Source organism: Amblyraja radiata, chromosome 16 (assembly GCF_010909765.2).
Source record: "Amblyraja radiata isolate CabotCenter1 chromosome 16, sAmbRad1.1.pri, whole genome shotgun sequence".
Lineage (NCBI taxonomy): Eukaryota > Metazoa > Chordata > Chondrichthyes > Rajiformes > Rajidae > Amblyraja > Amblyraja radiata.
The window spans coordinates 10,334,108-10,352,875 of record NC_045971.1 but is presented as its reverse complement, the minus strand read 5'-3'; the positions used below and the strand labels follow the sequence as shown (position 1 = coordinate 10,352,875).

General features: G+C 45.4%; 1 protein-coding gene across 1 annotated transcript in view; it reads right to left on the bottom strand.

Moving 5' to 3' along the window:
* LOC116981724 (collagen alpha-1(XVIII) chain-like) overlaps positions 1-18,768 on the bottom strand; it is a 76,489-nt gene that overhangs the window by 24,176 nt on the left and 33,545 nt on the right. Inside the window, exons 5-14 of the mRNA XM_033034778.1 lie at positions 17,046-17,133; positions 14,918-14,979; positions 13,817-13,870; positions 12,847-13,026; positions 9,633-9,692; positions 6,575-6,619; positions 4,828-4,863; positions 4,014-4,064; positions 2,739-2,774; positions 401-454 (exon numbers count right to left, since the gene is read on the bottom strand). Of these exons, the coding sequence (XP_032890669.1) occupies positions 401-454; positions 2,739-2,774; positions 4,014-4,064; positions 4,828-4,863; positions 6,575-6,619; positions 9,633-9,692; positions 12,847-13,026; positions 13,817-13,870; positions 14,918-14,979; positions 17,046-17,133 (666 nt within the window). The remainder of the gene's footprint in view (positions 1-400; positions 455-2,738; positions 2,775-4,013; positions 4,065-4,827; positions 4,864-6,574; positions 6,620-9,632; positions 9,693-12,846; positions 13,027-13,816; positions 13,871-14,917; positions 14,980-17,045; positions 17,134-18,768) is intronic.

The following is an 18,768-nucleotide window of genomic DNA, read 5'->3' as shown; positions in this document are numbered from 1 at the left end:
TGAAGTATTTTACAATTGGTCAGGAATGCCTTTCAAGCCTATAAATTTAGTCAGATAGAAAGTTGGAGTGTGGGAGGAAACCGGAGCACCTGGAGAAAACCCACGCAGTCACAGGGAGAACGTATCAACTCCGTACATACAGCAACCCGTAGTCAGGATCGAACCCGGGTTTCTGGCGCTGTGAGGCAGCAATTCTACCGCTGCGCCACCGTGCCGCTGCGCCACCGTGCCACTCCCCCCCCCCCCCCCCCCGAGTTGTTCCAGTGTTGTAAATCATGGCACAAGCCAAGACCTCACCGGTTTTTCACTGAGTTAGTTTTGAACACATATCGTTAGATTAGCCCATAAATGAAAGCAACAAAGTTGAATGAACAATTATTTGTAACTTGGTTATACTGACCGGCTCCCCCGGGGGTCCTGTTATGCCTGGAAAACCCGGAGAACCGGAGTATCCCTGAACGTGAGAGACAAAGCAAGGTTATCAATCGATGATAGACACACAAAAAATTGGAATAACTCAAAAATACCACTTTGTAGAACAGGCAGCATCTCTGGAGAGAAGGAATGGGTGATGTTTCGGGTCCAGACCCTTCTTCAGCTTATGAATCATCAGGCACGACATAAACTGGAGGTGATTTCCAGGGATTCAGAAAACTGGGGGCACTTGGCTGACATTCCACAGATATGAAGGGAGACTGACTGGGGAGACACGGAGAAGCTATTTTAGTGTTTGTGTTATTGACAACTGAGAGTGCAATGTTTAAAAAATTAGAGCCAGGGTTTTAGGACGGAACTTTTGAATCTTTTCAAATAATTCTAATAATTGCAGATGTTTGAAACTCTCTTCCAAAATCAACCACTGATCCATGGCCAATTCCCTATTTTAAATTTGAGGTTGCTGGATTTTTGTTAACAATCGGGATTAAGAGATATTGTGTGCAAGACATCTGTGGGACGTTAGGACACAGATTTCATAGAACAGAACAAATCTAAGTGGTTGAATTATCTATTCTTATTCCTGGACCAGAGGGTGAACCCTTTCAAGTTATTTCCATATTAAGATGATACTTGTATTTGTTGTCAAGTGTAATTTAGTTCAGAGTGTTAGTCCTATATCTAAGTTAGACAACACAAGTTTAAGCCACCATACTCCAGGATCTGAGCACGCAATCCAGGCTGCTCATTCAATGGCTTTTGAGGGAGTTTGGTCGTGTTGAAGGTGCCTTTCATGAAACACTAAACCAAGGCCAGATAACCAAGTGAATGTTTATCTCCCAACTAATGCCATTGAGCCATGCAACATGGAAGCAGTCTGAGAAAGACACAAGGTGCTGGAGTAACTCAGCGGGTCAAGCAGCACCTCTGCAGAACATGCATAGGTGACGTTGCGGGTCCCAATCCTACTTTAGACAGAGCTATGGAGAAGCTATCCGTGTTCTCCAGAGATACTGCCTGACCCGCTGAATTACTCCAGCACTTTCTGTCTGATTTTGTAAACCAGCATCTGCAGTTCCTCGTTTCTACATGGAAACAGTCTCTGCTGGCTATCAAACAATAAATGGTTATTACTAATTTAGCATTTATACTAATCCCATTACGTTACATAGAAGTTGCGATCACTGTCGTACATAGCATCGTAAGGATTGATGATAAAGCACACACCAAAATCCTGTACTTCCAGTGGCGGAAGTCCACAGGAACTGGAGGACAGAGACAGAACTGGAGGACAGAGACAGAACTGGAGGACAGAGGGTGGAAACCAGCACCATTGCGTCGCTAATGTTTTTCAACGATGATGAATGAATGAATGACATTCCCTCCACACTCCTATTAACTCCCCTCTGCACTAAGGGCAATTGGCAGAGGCCAGATAACCCCGACCAATCTTCATGTTTTTGGGATGTGGAAGGAAACCAGAGCACCCGGGAAAATCCACACGGTCACAAGGACTTGCATACTCCACACTGAAAGCTCCTGACTTCAAAATCAAGTCTGGGTCAGTGGAGCTGTCAGACCACAACTCTACCAGCTGCACGATTGTGCTGCCTGTGGACAAATACCGGTGATGGTTGGTTTGCATGTGTGACAAAACTGTGACTACATTTCATTAGTCATTCATCAAAGGGGCACCAATGCAAAACAATCCAGGGATGTGAAGGTCTAACATAAATAATACTTGCCAAGGATGTGAGATTTCTGCTGTACTTACAATTTTAAAAAAAATTCATGTTTAATGTTCACTCAGTGAGACAGAGGATACGTGCCTGTTTAGTTTAGTTTAGAGATACAGCGCGGAAACAGGCCCTTCGGCCCACCGAGTCCGCACCGATCAACAATCCCCGCACATTCACGCTATCCTACGCACACGAGGGACAATTTTCCATCTGTAACAAGTCAATTCAAGTTCAAGTTCAAGTGAGTTTATTGTCATGTGTCCCTGTATAGGACAATGAAATTCTTGCTTTGCAATTAACCTACAAACCTCTACTTCTTTGTAGTGTGGGAGCAAACCGAAGATCTCGGAGAGAATTCACGCGGTCGAGATCGAACTGGTGCTGTAAGGCAGCAACTCTACCGCTGTGCCACCGTGCCGCTCATTTAGTTTAGTTTGGTTTGGTTTAGTTCAGAGATACAGTTTGGAAACAGGCCCTTTGGCCCACCGAGTCCACGCCAACCAACAAATACCCATCTGTTAAAGGAAGAAGCGAAAATCCGGAGAATAAAAACATAACATTTACCTGTTCACCTCGAAGACCAAGGTCACCTTTTCCACCCTTTAACCAAACATTAAGATACAATTAGAAAGTCATTCATGACAGAATATTTGAGACCTCTGCTCCTTCTAATTTCTTGCTTGGAACCAGGAATTCATCTCAAAAGGTGTCCTCTAGTTACCGTATCTGTAGTGGGCACCATTATCTCCAGTGTAGTGCCAATCCCATTGCTGCCATTGACCTCCAAGATAGCCAGCGAGGACAAATCTAATGATTTACTTTGTAGAGGCCTCCATGGTGCCAAGTTGGCACTGACCATACACAATCCTGTTCAGACTGTCCTAACGCATTGAGCAAAAGAATCTGACTTCTTATGGTGATAAAGGCCAGTGAGGTGCTGAGCTGGTTCTGGGTGCTACAGTTACTTTACAGGGGAGTATTGTGCAGGCCAGTGCCGATGAGGCCCTGAATTGGCATCACAAAGAGTGAATTTTTAGTTTTAGTTTAGAAATACAGGCCCTGCGGCCCACCAAGTCCGCATCGACCAGCAATCCCCGCACACTAATACTATCCTGCACACACTAGGGGCAATTTTCATTTACACCAATTAACCTACAAACCTGTACGTCTTTGGATTGTGGGAGGAAACCGAAGATCTCAATGTCCCTTGTCCCTGCCTCCTCTGGCTGCTTGTTCCATACACCCACCACCCTTTGTGTGAAAAAGTTATCCGAGTAAATCTCCCTATTAAATCTTTTCCCCTTCACCTTAAACTTACGTCCTCTGGTCCTCGATTCACCTTCTCTGGGCAAGAGACTCTGTGCATCTACCGGATATATTCCACTCCTGATTTTACACACCTCAATACGATCACCACTGCACTCCAAGGAATAGAGTCCCAGTCTACTCAACCTCTCCCTATAGCTCAGACCCTCTAGTCCTGGCAACATTGTCGTAAATCTTCTCTGTACCCATTTGTTTGGATGCTATTCAATCAAATCAGGAAATACTGTATGTGAGTACAATCAAACCATACACAAGTGCAATGGGTAGTACAAAGAGAAAAATATCAGAGTGCAGAATATACTTTTGTAGCGCTGTAACATTACAGTTCCAGAGAAAAGTCTAATGTACGCAACGAGGTAGGTTGGAAGATTGGGACTCCACCCTGGGTTTTGGGTGAACCTTTCAGTCGTTTGATAACAGAGGGAATGACACTAAATGCAGTGAAGATGCTGCACTGTAGAAAAATGTTACAATAATTCCGTTACTGCCATGCATACCGATATTCAACGATACCTTATCTCCGGGAACTCCAACTCCTGGGTATCCTTGATATCCTGCTTCACCCTAGACAAATGGAAACAACAGTTACGTTATTATCAAGTATGTTGTGGCAACCATTGGGCACTCAAAGTGTTGTATAGAGACATTATTGAGGGCTATTGTACTAGGCACTGCACTACTGAGGTAGAGGACCACACCATACATAGAGTTCAAAGTGTCCCATTGTTATATGTTCCAAAACAGAACAATGAAATACGTAGACAAAAATGCTGGAGAAACTCAACAGGTGAGGCAGGATTTATGGAGCAATGGAAATAGGCAACGTTTCGGGGCGAAATCTTTCTTCAGACTGAAGAAGGGTTTCGCCCCGAAACGTTGCCTATTTCCTTCGCTCCATAGATGCTGCCTCACCCGCTGATTTTCTCCAGCATTTTTGTCTTACTTCGGTTTTCCAGCATCTGCAGTTCCTTCTTAAACAATGAAATACTTACTTGCAGCAGCACAACACATATGTAAACATGGCTCATTGTAAACTCCGTAATAATCAAAAAAATACTGTAGATGGTGGGTGAGTGGGTGGGTGGGTGGGTGGGTGGGTGGCTGTGAGGATGGGAGCAGAATAACATGTAGCATGTACATGCCACGTTGGCATTTTGGCTCAAGGCCACAACAATCCAGTTCAACAATCCATATTTCATTTATTAACTACTTGCTTATATCCCGCGCCCCAAAGGGAATGTTCAACGAGAGTTTCTCTCGTTGCTTCAGGACCTTATGTCCATTCTCTAAGTGCAAGGTTTAAATCTCTGATTGAATGTCGACTCACCCTGGGTCCAGGCTCCCCGGGATCCCCTTTCGGCCCCTGTAAAAATACCAAACGTGTATCAATTGGCACAATCGGAAACACAGTCACGGTGGCGCAGCGGTAGAGTTGCTGCCTTACAGCGAATGTAGCACAGGAGACCCGGGTTCGTTCCCGACTACGGGTGCTTGTCTGTGCTGCGTTTGCACGTTCTCCCCGTAACCTGCGTGGGTTTTCTTCGAGATCTTCGGTTTCCTCCCACACTCCAAAGACGTACAGGTATGTAGGTTAATTGGCTTGGTTTAAATGTAAAAATTGCCCCTAGTGTGTGTAGGGTAGTGTTAATAAGCGGGGATCGCTGGTCGGTACGGACTCGGTGGGCCAAACTGCCTGTTTCCTCGCTATATTTCTAAATGAAACTAAAAACTAAACACTCGTGTACTAAAACAAGACAGGACCAGCCACAGATCAGCTCAACAGGTCAGGTAGCATCTCTGGAGAACATGGATAGGTGATGTTGTGGGTCAACGCCCTTCTTCAGACTGATGGCGTTTCTGGTCGAGACCTTTTTTCAGACTGGATCTTCAAGCAGACTGCAGACTATTACAATCAGTCTAAAGAAGGGTTTCGGCCCGAAACGCTGCCTATTTCCTTCGCTTCATAGATGCTGCCGCGCCCGCTGAGTTTCTCCAGCATTTTTGTCTTCCCCCGTTCCGACCCAAAACATCACCTATCCACGTTCCCCAGAGATGCAACCTGATCCGCTGAGTTAATCCAGCGCTTTGTGCCTTTGTTTGTAAACAAACGTCTACAGTTCCTCGTGTCTTTAATTATTGATTATGTTTTTACATTAATGTGCCTGTAAAGCTGGAGTAATTAAAAATGTAATTGTTCCAGACACACTGCATACGACAGTTAAGCACTCTTGACTCTTGACGTTATCTTTGTACCAAAAGGGTATAAAAACTCAATGCCTTTGAGCTTGCAGCAATCAGAGTGTCTGCCTGCGTGGAATGAAGACCAGTTACAGCTACGGATTTAGGTTCTGTCTGGTTCATTCAAAGTCACAAAAGAGATGAGAGAAGTGAAATAATGCAGATGTAAGGAATTGCAGATGGTGGAATCTTGAGCAAAACATTTAGTGCTGGAATAATTCAGCGGGTCAGACAGCATCTGTGGCGGGTATGGATCGGTGACATTTCGGGTCAGGATCTTTCTTCAATTTGATAGTAGACTTTGGAGATACAGAGTGGAAATACTGAGTCCGTGCCAAACGCAATCACCTCATACACTAGCACTAGCCTACACACTGGGGGACAATTTCCACGTTACAGAAGCCAATTAACCTGTACGTGTTTGGAGTGTGGGAGGAAACTAGAGCAGCCGGAGAAAAAACCCATGTGATCACCGGAAGAACGTGCAAACTCCGCACGGACAGCAACCGGAGAACGTGGATCTCTGGCTCTGTTTGGCAGCAAATCTACTGCTGTGCCACCATGCCACCTTGTTAGTAGTAGTGGTGGGAAAAGCTGGAAAACAGGGGAGGGCTGGGACAGAGCCTGGCAAGTGATAGGTGGATACGTGTGGGGCGGGAGCGGTTTGATTCAAGTGTATGTGAACACATCAACACATTGGACGTTGCTTTGGGATGCAGCGTGATCTGTAACTAGTGAGAGGGAGGGGATCTCATGAACGTCACCGATGCGAAGTGAGGGGGAACTGCCATGTCGATATCAGTGACGCCATCCATGTCATATCTCCCAATACTGACCATAGGTCCTGGTGATCCTCGTGATCCCGGATATCCTGGCAACCCCTGGGTAGAGAGGGAGAGGGAAACATGAAACGCTCAACATCATTTGACACAAAACAACGCAGTCAGTCAGCAGGAAAAAATATATTGGCTGGATTTGAATTCAAGAGGCAGAGAAGTGTCCAATCTGGTCAATGCCTGCACTCAGGTATGCCAGATGGGAGCTTCACGTTCTGAGAAACAGATACAGCATGGAAACAGGCCCTTCAGCCCATCCTTGCCCCAGAGTTGTTGTGGACATGCTGAACCTCCTTCCCTAGAATGCTTAGGAAATTCGGCAGTGTCCCCAGTAACGCTCGGCAACTTCTGCAGATGCGCTACAGAAAGCATTTTATCGGGAAGCATCATATCATGGTTTGGGAACTGCTCCATCCAAGACCGCATGAAAGTGCAGAGAATTTTGGACGCAGCCCAGACCATCACGCCACACAAACCCACCTTCCTTCCATTGACTCCATTTACACCTCACACTGCCTCAGCAAGGCCAGCAGCATAATCAAGGACGAGTCTATTTGTCCAGAGAGAGCTAGATAGGGCTCTTAAAAATAGCGGAGTCAGGAGATATGGGGAGAAGACAGGAACGGGGTACTGATTGGGGATGATCAGCCATGATCACATTGAATGGCGGTGTTGGCTCGAAGGGCCGAATGGCCTACTCCTGCACCTATTGTCTATTGTCTATTGAGTCGCACCTTGGCCACTCCCTCTTCTCCCCTCTCCCATCAGGCAAAAGGCATAGAAATGTGAACACGCACACCTCCAGATTCAGGGACAGTTTCTTCCCGGCTGTTATCAGGCAACGGAACCATCCTACCACAACCAGAGAGCAGTTCTGAGTGATTATCAACCTCATTGGAGACCCTCTGACCATCTTTGATTGGACTTTACTGGACTTTATCTTGCAACAAATGTTATTCACATTATCCCTTTATTATGTATCTGTACATTGTGGATAGCTCGGTTGTAATCATGTATTGTCTTTCCGCTGACTGGTTAGCGCGCAACGAAAGCTTTTCACTGTACCTCGGTACACGTGACAATAAACTAAACTCACACTCATAAACTAACAAACCCCTGGCCATGCTGACCATTAACCGACTGTTCACACTAATCCTACATTCATCCCAAAGATAGACACAAAATGCTGGAGTAACTCAATGGATCATGCAACATCTCTGGAGAGAAGACTCTTTACTCCAGAAATGCTGTCTGACCCGCTGAGTTACTCCAGCATCTTGTGTCTATCTTCAGTATAAACCAGCATCTGAAGTTCCTTCCACTAAATGAATCCCATTTTATTTATTCTCCCCACATTTTCATAGATTTTCTTCAGATTCTACGAACCGACTGCACACTAATGCCCCTGTCCCACTTAGGAAACCTGAACGGAAACCTCTGGAGACTTTGCGCCCCACCCCAGGTTTCCGTGCGGTTCCCGGAGGTTTTTGTCAGTCTCCCTACCTGCTTCCACTACCGGCAACCTCCAGCAACCACCTGCAACCTCCGGGAACTGCACGGAAACCTTGGGTGGGGCGCAAAGTCTCCAGAGGTTTCCTAAGTGGGACAGGGGCTTAAGGTGAATTAACATTGCCAACCTGCGTGGGTTTTTTTTCATATTTAGGTTTTCTAAATTAATGTCTGAGGTGTAATTTCAGGAACACGGGTTTCAAAAGAGGACACACTAAAGTGGCGAGTCAAAGTGGATCCAGGAACCGTGGTGTGGTACGGAGCAGCCCTGAGTAACAACAGGTACAGTAGATGGCACCAAATGACAACACAACTGTTTGTTCCTGAGCTGGTGTACACACATCAGAATTTCCTGGAATCGGAGTTCACAGCACGAGAGGGCAAATCTTGTTCAGAGTTTGTTTATTTTTAAAACAGAATCAAAGGTAAAAGTTAAACTTTAGTTTAGTTTAGTTTAGTTCAGTTTAGAGATACTGCGCGGAAACAGGCCCTTCGGCCCACCGAGTCCTCGCCGATGTACACCAGCACTATCCTACACACACTTGGGACCATTAACTATTTTAAATAAAGTCAATTCGCATAAAACCTGTGTGTCTTGGAATGTGGGAGGAAACTGGAGCACCCGGAGAAAACCCACACGGTCACAGGGAGAATGTCCAAACTACCTTCAGCCCACCGTGTCCGCTCCAATCAGTTAACCAACACAGATTATCTTGACCATTGATATAATTGATCTTGGCAGGATCGGTCTGTGCATAAATTAATGTTTCTTTAGCCATCAGAACAGTGACTAACTTCCAGATTTAATTCACTGCGTGTGAGGCATTTGAGAACCTCCACGAGGATTGTATAGTGCTTGGTGCCACAGCATCATGACAAGGCCACTTCACCCTTGAAACATGTTCTAACTGCGAGATCCTGCGTGGTTCCAAACAAGTCGACTATTTTCCCCCTCTGTCTCTGCCTACATTGGATCCAGAAAAGTTCTGCAGGATTAAAATTAACAAGTAAAATATTGGTTGCCAGGAGACAAAGGGGGCCACCTTCATCAGGGGCCCACTTGCCATCGGGCAAGCTGACACCCTGGCCAGTCCGCCGCTGACCCAACACATGTAAAACATGTTTCATAAATTCATAAATCTTTCTTATATATGAATATAGAGTTTCACATCAAGCGGCACCGAGCTATGTCTCTTACTGAAGATAGACACAAAGTGTTGTTGCAAATAATATTGCATTATTGATCAGGATCACCAGAACAGGGCAGTGTACACTGAAGAGACACACAAAGTGCTGGTGTACCTCAGTGGGTCAGGCAGCATCTCTGGAGGAAAAGGATGGGTGACGTTTCGGGTCAGGAACCTTCTTCAGACCGAGTCTGAAGTTCTTGAGTCTGAAGAAGGTTCCCGACCTGAAACGTCACCCATCCGTTTTTGCCAGAGATGCTGCCTGACCCGCTGAGTTACACTACTTTCAATAGCACTTTGTGTGTCTATCTTTGGTATAAACCAGCATCTGCGGTTCATTGTTTCTACATTCGGTCACTTACCTGTTGGCCTGGATTTCCATCTAAGCCCGGTAGACCGGGAATTCCGAGCTCTTCTTCATCCTGAAAAATAAAAAATCAATGGAACTAACTGCATACGGGCGCGGAATGACCATCCTAGTCCCTGCTCTCCTAACCCTAACCCTAACCCTAACCCTAACCCTCACACCCAACAACGCCAAGGTCTCATCCCTGAACCTCAACTGTGGAAATGCCATCTTATCCTCAGATCACATTTAAGTTTCATTTTGACTCTTACTCTTCAAAATAATTCCTCTTTCTTTTTCCATATTCTTTGTTGAAGATACTCCAGGAATTTCTCAACATTTACCTTTCAGAGATAAGGTTTATCTCTTGCACAGCTCGCAGGTCATGAGGTCATAAGGGATAGGAGTAGAATTAGGCCATTCGGCCCAGCAAGTCTTCTCTGCCATTCAACCGTGGCTGATTTATCTCTCCCTCCTAACCCCATTCTCCTGCCTTCTCCCCACAACCTCTGACACCAGTACTAATCAAGAGGGATCTCAAGAAAGGGGCAGAAATGTTGCTCAAAGCTATGAGCAACACAGTTTGACAGAGATTCCTAAAGTTTCAATTGTCTATTTCAAGCATGACTTTAATTTTAGTTTGAATAACATTTCCATTCCTTTTTTCCTTACATCAATGGCACATTACAGTACAGGCTTTGAGTCTGCTGCATGGAACCAATGACTAGGATGTTGCATTGCAGTACTGCATTTATGCCTGCTGCGTTACATCGCAGTGGGTCTGCTGCATCCCTCATTGATCAGAGTCTGGTGCATTGGAATAGAGCTCATTTCACCGTCGCCATCGGGAAGAAGATACAGGAGCCTGAAAACTGTAACGACCAGGTTCAGGAACAGCTTCTTCCCTACAGTCAGTCTATTAAAACGACAGCAAATAAGCTCTGAACTATAACAGATTATTATTATTATTGCACTATATTTGTTTAATTATTGAGTATGTGTGAATGTGTATATATACACATTGAACTTATTTTTTTCTCCTGTTGTGTATTATGTTTACATGTTCTGTTGTGCTGCAGTAAGTAAGAATTTCATTGTTCTATCTGGGACATATGACAATAAAACACTCTTGACTACTATATAAGCAAATAATAACATCAATGTAGACTTCCATGTCTGCTCTACCATTCAATGTGGTCTTGGCTGATCTTTTTAAATCTCATTCCACTTCCCTGCGCTAACCTCAAATACCTAACAATGCTGGGCTTGACTATACTGGCTGAGCTTCCACTGCCCTTTCGGGTACAGCCTTCCAAAGATTCACCATCCTCTCGATGAAGGAATTCCTTCCTTCTTCCTCTGGAATGATGCTTCCTTTGCTTTGGGAATGTGACCGATGTTTCAGGCAGGAGAGCATCACCTGACACCGACCCCCACCAACTCCGCAAACATTTTGTATGTTTCAATGAGATCACCTTTCATTTTTGTCTCAGGTCAGTTAAGTGAAGCCAACAAAGGGATACAAATTGCTGGAGTAACTCAGCGGGTCAGGCAACATCTCTGGAGAACATGGATAGGTGGACGTTTGGGGTCAAGACCCTTCTTCAGATTCTGAAGAGGGTCTCATAAGTTGATACGTCATAGGAGCAGAAGTACAGTATTCGGCCCATCGAGTCTACTCCGCCATTCAATCATGGTTGATCTATCTTTCCCTCTCAACCCCATTCTCCTGCCTTCTTCCCATAAGCCTTGACACCCTTACCAATCAAGTATCGACCCGAAACATCACCTATCCATGTTCTCCAGGATGCTGCCTGACCCACTGAGTTACTCCAGCACTTTGTGTATTAACAGGCATCTGCAGTTCCTACGAGTAAAGACACAATCTTGATTTGATTGAGAGAGACCTCAACACTGATCGTTGTAGCTGACTGCACGTTGCACGAGAGTTTCTCTCAGGAGGCAGGCGCTGAAGTATTAGGAGAACATACGCGGAAGAATAAGCGGTCGGCCATCTGGGACCGGGATGAGGAAGACCTTTTTCACCAAGAGAATTGGGAACCTGTGGACATCTCTGCCACAGAAGGCAGTGGGGGCCAATTCACTGGATGTTTTCAAGAGAGAGAGTTAGATTTAGCTCTTAGGGCTAAAGGAATCAAGGGATATGGAGAATAAGCAGGAACGGGGTACTGATTTTGGATGATCAGCCATGATCATATTGAATGGCGGTGCTGGCTCGAGGGGCTGAATGGCCTACTCCTGCACCTATTTTCTATGTTTCCAACAGAGAGAGAAGAGTACGCTGTGCTTGTTTTACTCTTCATTTAGTTGGCCTGTTTGGCTTATTGCACCATGACACTAATTGCAAAGGTTACTCTTGATGAACTTGCCTCAAGAACCATCCAAGTGCTTGATCATTCCTACATTGTTATACTGTGCTGCCTACCGATCCACCTCATTGGTGACCCGCGGACTATCCTTGATCGGACTTTGCTGGCTTTACCTTGCACTAAGTGCTGTTCCTTTATCATGCACCTACACAATGCAAACGGCTCGATTGAAATCCTGTTTTGCCTTTCTGCTGACTGGATAGCACGCAACTAAAGCATTTCACTGTACCTCGGTGCAAGTGACAATAAACTAAACTAAGCTGATCTGCCCACTACAATAAACAGATGATGCCTGTGTGCGATCAGGCACACCATGTAGAACATCGGTGTGTGGAATACACTACAGCCTATATGTGATAACATGCCATGGGGTGTTTACAAGTGTAGGAATATCCTTAAGATCGATTGTATTGTATGGTATGGTAATACATTGTTGTAATGGACACTCTCTCAAAAATAGCAGAGTCAGGGGATGTGGGGAGAAGGCAGGAACAGGGGACTGATTGGGAATGATCAGCCATGATCAGATTGAATGGCGGTGCTGTCTCGAAGGGCAGAATGGCCTACTCCTACACCTATTGTCTATTGTCTATTGTCACTGTTGATGTGATTTTACCAATGCCTGTTCAACCTCGATTGGATTGAAGGGATTTGCTTGTACAAGCAGCGACATACAACCATTTACAGGCACCACACCAGGTGGGAGTACGTCCCCCCCCCCGTTCACACATACATTTACTAACACGGTGTGATAACAATGGCATTGTAAACTGAACAATGTGTTGAACCTCGTGCGATGACTCGGCTCTCCACGTTAGCGGAGTGACGGCAGACACTCACCGCGGCTCCAAACCAGCCAGACGTTTTCTTGGACCCCGGTGGCCCGGGTAGTCCGGGCTGTCCAGGTAGACCGGATTCTCCAGGTAGACCGGGTTCTCCAGGTGGGCCAACAGGACCAGGAGGACCTGCCCGACCAACTTCTCCAGACAGACCAGGTTGACCCCGAGGTCCAGTATCGCCCTGCCGTTAAATAAATTAAAACAAAAATCAACTGTAGAGCAAAACTGCAGTATCACTGCTGCCTCATGTCTCTTGCGCCCTAGAAACATTGAAACATCGAAAATAGGTGCAGGAGTAGGTCATTCGGCCCTTTGAGCCTGCACCGCCATTCAATATGATCATGGCTGATCATCCAACTCAGTATCTTGTACCTGCCTTCTCTCCATACCCCCTGATCCCTTTAGCCACAAGGGCCACATCTAACTCCCTCTTAAATATAGCCAATGAACTGGCCTCAACTACCTTCTGTGGCAGAGAATTCCACAGATCCACTGTGTAAAAAATGATTTTCTCATCTCGGTCCTAAAAGCCTTCCCACTTAGCCTTAAACTGTGACCCCTTGTTCTGGACTACTCCAACATCGGGAATAATCTTCCTGCATCTAGCCTGTCCAACCCCTTAAGAATTTTGTAAGTTTCTATAAGTTCCCCCCTCAATCTTCTAAATCCTAGCGAGGAACAATCTCGACCTCCAACGGAACTTGCAGGTACTTCCCAGTGTCTGGCTGGGCTGCTCCAGGGTTTTCAGTTTCCTCCCACATCATAAAGGCACGCAGTAAGTTATTGGGTTAGAAATTATCTCCGGTGTAAGTGAGCAGTAGGTGAATGCGAGGCAGAATGGGTTACAGGGAACTAGGGTTTGCAACATGCTGTTATAGATTTTCGCTGAGTGTAATGTGTAGGTTCGTTGGACTGACTTCTGATGAACAGAGTTTCGCCACCATCCCGAAATCTTGCAACATTTTCCATACCTTTGACCCAGGAGGACCCGGCCTCACAGGACAGGTACACGGAATAACTTCACCCTGGAAGACAATGCAGTTTAGAATCGTGTTGGATTATATCCTTTTGCTAGTTGTTTGCAAAAAATAAAAGCATCCAGACTCAATAGTAGTGCAACATGAATCAAATCAACCCATCAGTTGCAACCGGTAGGCACTTCCATTACGATGAGAGACTTATCTGTATGAAACAGTGTTTAGTGCAAGTCCCTCGGACCATGCAAATACACTAGCCACACTGCTCCTGAAAGTTCAATTCTGTATGAAAGCTCAGTTTAGTTTATTGTCACGTGTATCGAGGTACAGTGAAAAGCTTTTGTTGCCTGCTAACCAGCCAGCTGTCTTGTATCTGTATCTTGTACCGGACTTGGTCGTTGACCAAGCATGGGTGAAAGTGTCATGCAGATCATTCTCAGCAAGGTAGACACAAAAAGCTGGAGTATTGTAACTCAGCGGGACAGGCAGCATCTCTGGAGAGAAGCCTGAAGTCTGAAGAAGGGTCACGGCCCGAAACGTCACCCATTCCTTCTCTCCAGGGAGGGATACTGCCTGTCCCGCTGAGTTACTCCAGCTTTTTGTGTCTTATTTTCGGTTTAAACCAGCATCTGCAGTTCCTTCCTACAAATCTCCGCAAAGGTCAACGTTGTGGAGTAGATTGATTGTCCTCAACTGGGGAGAGGGGGAGAAATACCAATCTAGGGGGTGCTTACTTGCAACATTACCCCCAAGGCAATGCCATTGTAGAGCAGCATGTGTACAGGCCCCCTCCTCCACGTACCTGAATGTGAATTGGGAACTCCGACTCGAGAGTCCGATTCACATTCCCACCCTGGGGAGGGGAGATGTGTGTGATTTCTCATTCATCCAGTTAGACGGGATGGGGAAATCAACGCGCGTAATGGGACCCCTGTAGCAGGGGCAATGGCACAGTGACGCAGGGATGAAGGGAGAGTATAAAGCTGGGAGGAGGGATCGGGTTGATCCAGATCTTGCCTGACATGTTAAAGCTGGCGGCTAGCGAGAGGCTCTGCCACTGTTGGACATTCAAAGCAATTCCCCATTTGCTTTCACCTCGTCTCCTTTCGTCACAGGCACCTTGTCTCCAGTCTCCCGTTCGGTGGTGTCTTCTATATCTATCAAATAAATTATTTTCCAACAATGATTTCACTCTGCCTGCAATCCTTGCTCATCTTCCTCTCATTTCTTTCCATATATTTTTAAATATATCCTAGATATTCTTATAGCTATTCTTTCTTGGATGTGGGGTTATTGGCAATGATGGTGCTTATTGGTGTTGGCTAAATATTATCATGTGTACTGAGACGTTTTGCGTACTATCCAGGCAGATCATACTATACACGGGTGCAACGGGTATGTACTCAGGCAGGTGGGACTAGCGTATATGGGGAATGGTGGTTGGTATGCACGGGTTGGGCCAAAGGGCCTGTTTCTGTGCCGTGTGCCTCCATGGCCACACAACAAGTTGTGCAAAATGAGGAAACAAATAGACGGAAGGGGGGAGAAATACCAATCTAGGGGATGTCAGGACTGTCTTATGAAGAAAGACTGGATAGACTTGGTTTATACTCTCTAGAATTTAGGAGATTGAGAGGGGATCTTATAGAAACTTACAAAATTCTTAAGGGGTTGGACAGGCTAGATGCAGGAAGATTGCTCCCGATGTTGGGGAAGTCCAGGACAAGGGGTCACAGCTTAAGGATAAGGGGGAAATCCTTTAAAACCGAGATGAGAAGAACTTTTTTCACACAGAGAGTGGTGAATCTCTGGAACTCCCTGCCACAGAGGGTAGTCGAGGCCAGTTCATTGGCTATATTTAAGAGGGAGTTAGATGTGGCCCTTGTGGCTAAGGGGATCAGAGGGTATGGAGAGAAGGCAGGTACGGGATACTGAGTTGGATGATCAGCCATGATCATATTGGATGGCGGTGCAGGCTCGAAGGGCCGAATGGCCTACTCCTGCACCTAATTTCTATGTTTCTATGTAAGAACATAGTGTTACAGCTTTAGAGAAAGACCATCAGGTCATAAGTGATAGGAGCAGAATTAGGCCATTCGGCCTATGAAGTCCACTCCGCCATTCAATCATGGCTGATCTATCTCTCCCTCCTAACCCCATCCTCCTGCCTTCTCCCCATAACCCCTGATACCCACAATAATCAAGAACCAGTTTAGATAAAAAGGTGCGATACTTAAAAGTTTTATCAATAGGAAAATGTTAACATTTTTAAACGTGGTATTTTATTCACTGATGTATATACATCAGTTTAAAATAGTTTCTGACTTGGCTTCTGACTTCAATTAAAAAAATGTCAGTGTAAACAACCCTGAGGTGATTTAAAAAAAAATTGCGACACACACCCACATACACGCACGCACACACACACACACACACACACACACACACACACACACACACACACACACACACACACACAATAAAGTTATGCTGATAGAGCTTTCGTTTCATCTGTCACTAAACTCCCCCATCACCTTGACAGTGGTTACACTGGGTTAAACAACACAATTACAACGTGCTGGAGTAACTCAGCGGGTCAGACAGCATCTCTGAAGAAAATGAATAGGTGACGTTTCGGGTCGAGACCTTCTTCAAAAAGACAAAACATCACCGATTCCTTGTTCTCCAGAGATGCTGTCTGACCTGCTGAGTTACTCCAGCTCTTTTGTGTCTATCTGCGCTTTAAACCAGCACCTGCAGTTCCTCCTACACAGTTCTGTCATCGTTTGTACATTCACTCACTCCTGCGCGCAATGCTGTTGTTTGTGGTCTTCAGAGATCCTTTCAGTAAGGACTACCCAGTGGTTTTGAATGTTTCGATTTTAGTTTAGAGATACAGTACGAAAACAGGCCCTTTGGCCCACTGGGTCCGCGCCGACCAGCGATCCCCGCACATTAACACTATCCTACACCCACTAGGGACAATTTTTACATTTACCAAGCCAATTAACTTACAAACCTGTACGTCTTTGGAATGTGGGAAGGAACCGAAGATCTCGGAGAAAACCCACGCAGGTCACGGGGAGAACGTACAAACTCCGTACAGACAGCACCCGTACTCGGGATCGAACCCGGGTCTCCAGCGCCGCATTCGCTGAAAGACTGCAACTCTACCGCTGCGCCATCGTGACTGCCCATAAATGCGATGGAGCTCTGATCTCACCTTTGATGGGAAGGCTTGTGGTCATGTCGTCTCCTGAGCTCACCATGAATGTCTCATCGGGTGTCACTTCTGATAAACGGAAGGTGCTCTGTGAAAATATGCAAGAACTGTAAGAGCAAGCAGGGATTTCAACCTAATCCGAGGACTCTTTGATCTCGGATCAAAGCTTCACCTATAAAGGAACTTTATCCTGACTACAATTTCTGCTTGACCCTCAAGGCATTGAGGCAGTGGAATAGTTTCCGTTTAAATATTCATGAAAGTTCATAATACACAAAGCATTTAGACAGGTACATGGATAGGACAGGTTTGGAGGGATATGGGCCGAACGCAGGCAGATGGGACTGGTGTAGGTGGGACTTGTTGGCTGGTGTGGGCAAGTTGGGCCGAAGAATCTGTTTCCATGCTGTATGACTCCATGACGATGACATGATGTAGTTACGTTTGCACGTTGGACTTGGCTTTAACGTTAAAATGATGTTTTTTTCATTGACTTCAGAAGTGAGGTCAATGTCCACATAATCGCTCCCCAATGGAACCTGCTGTGGACATTTGGTCAACACTGCAGATTTTTCTGTTTCTATTTAATTGGTTTTCCAGAAATTAAATTTGCTGCCAAACAGATTAATCGGTGCATCAGTTCCTCATTTCCAGTGAGATCTAACTGTGCACAAAATAGCTGCATTTAATCATTCATTGCATGCGATTTGGTGCAAGGGCTCCCTCTCAGTCCTGTGGGCACACGGTGAAACTGACGAACGATTGAAATAACCATGTGAAAAGTACTTGAGTTCTTTCCACAAATCATTCCAATTTGCCTTAGATGAAGCCTTTGTGTATTTCACTTCATATCACCCTTTGAATTGACTACATGGAACGAACATAGTAGTATTCTACATCATGTATCTAGTGCCTACAAAAGAAAACCATTTTCAACTTTGTGATATCTTGTGTGTGTCTTGTATTATGCAATCCATTAGGTTTTAGCCCAAGTTTCACATGGGTATGACATTTAAAATTAAAAAAAATACATATTTATATAGTGTTTAAGAAAGAACTGCAGATGCTGGAAAAGGGGTCTCGACCTGAAACATCACCTATTCCTTCGCTCTGCAGATGCTGCCTCACCTGCTGAGTTTCTCCAGCATTTTTGTTTACCTTCGATTTTTCCAGCATCTGCAGTTCTACCTTTGTATTTATATAGAATCCTTTACAGCCTGAGAAAGTAAGAAAGGACCTAACATCCAGTGTGATATTGATTGATTGATTGATTGATTGATTGATTGAATTAATTAATTGATTAAAAGATACAGCATGGAAACACACCCTTCGGCTCACCGTCCATGCCGACCATCGATCACCCGTTCACACGAGTTCCATGTGTCACAAATTCACATCCACTCCCTACAAACTAGGGGGAATTTACAGAGGCCAATTCACCTACAAATCCACACATCTTGAGGAATGTGGGAGGAAACCGGAGCACCCGGAGGAAACCCAAACAGTCACATGGAGACCGTGGAAACTCCACACAGACACAGCACCCAAGGTCAGGATACTTTACACTGAGTTTCAGAACTGGAGTCACTGATGTATAGGTGTTCTACAACGCCCAGCCATACACCACTCCCCACAGTAAAACCCTTCATCCCTTTCTATCTTTGACAATTTCTGGTCTATCCATGCACTTAATTCCAGGCCTATTCTGGCCAACCTATGCAAG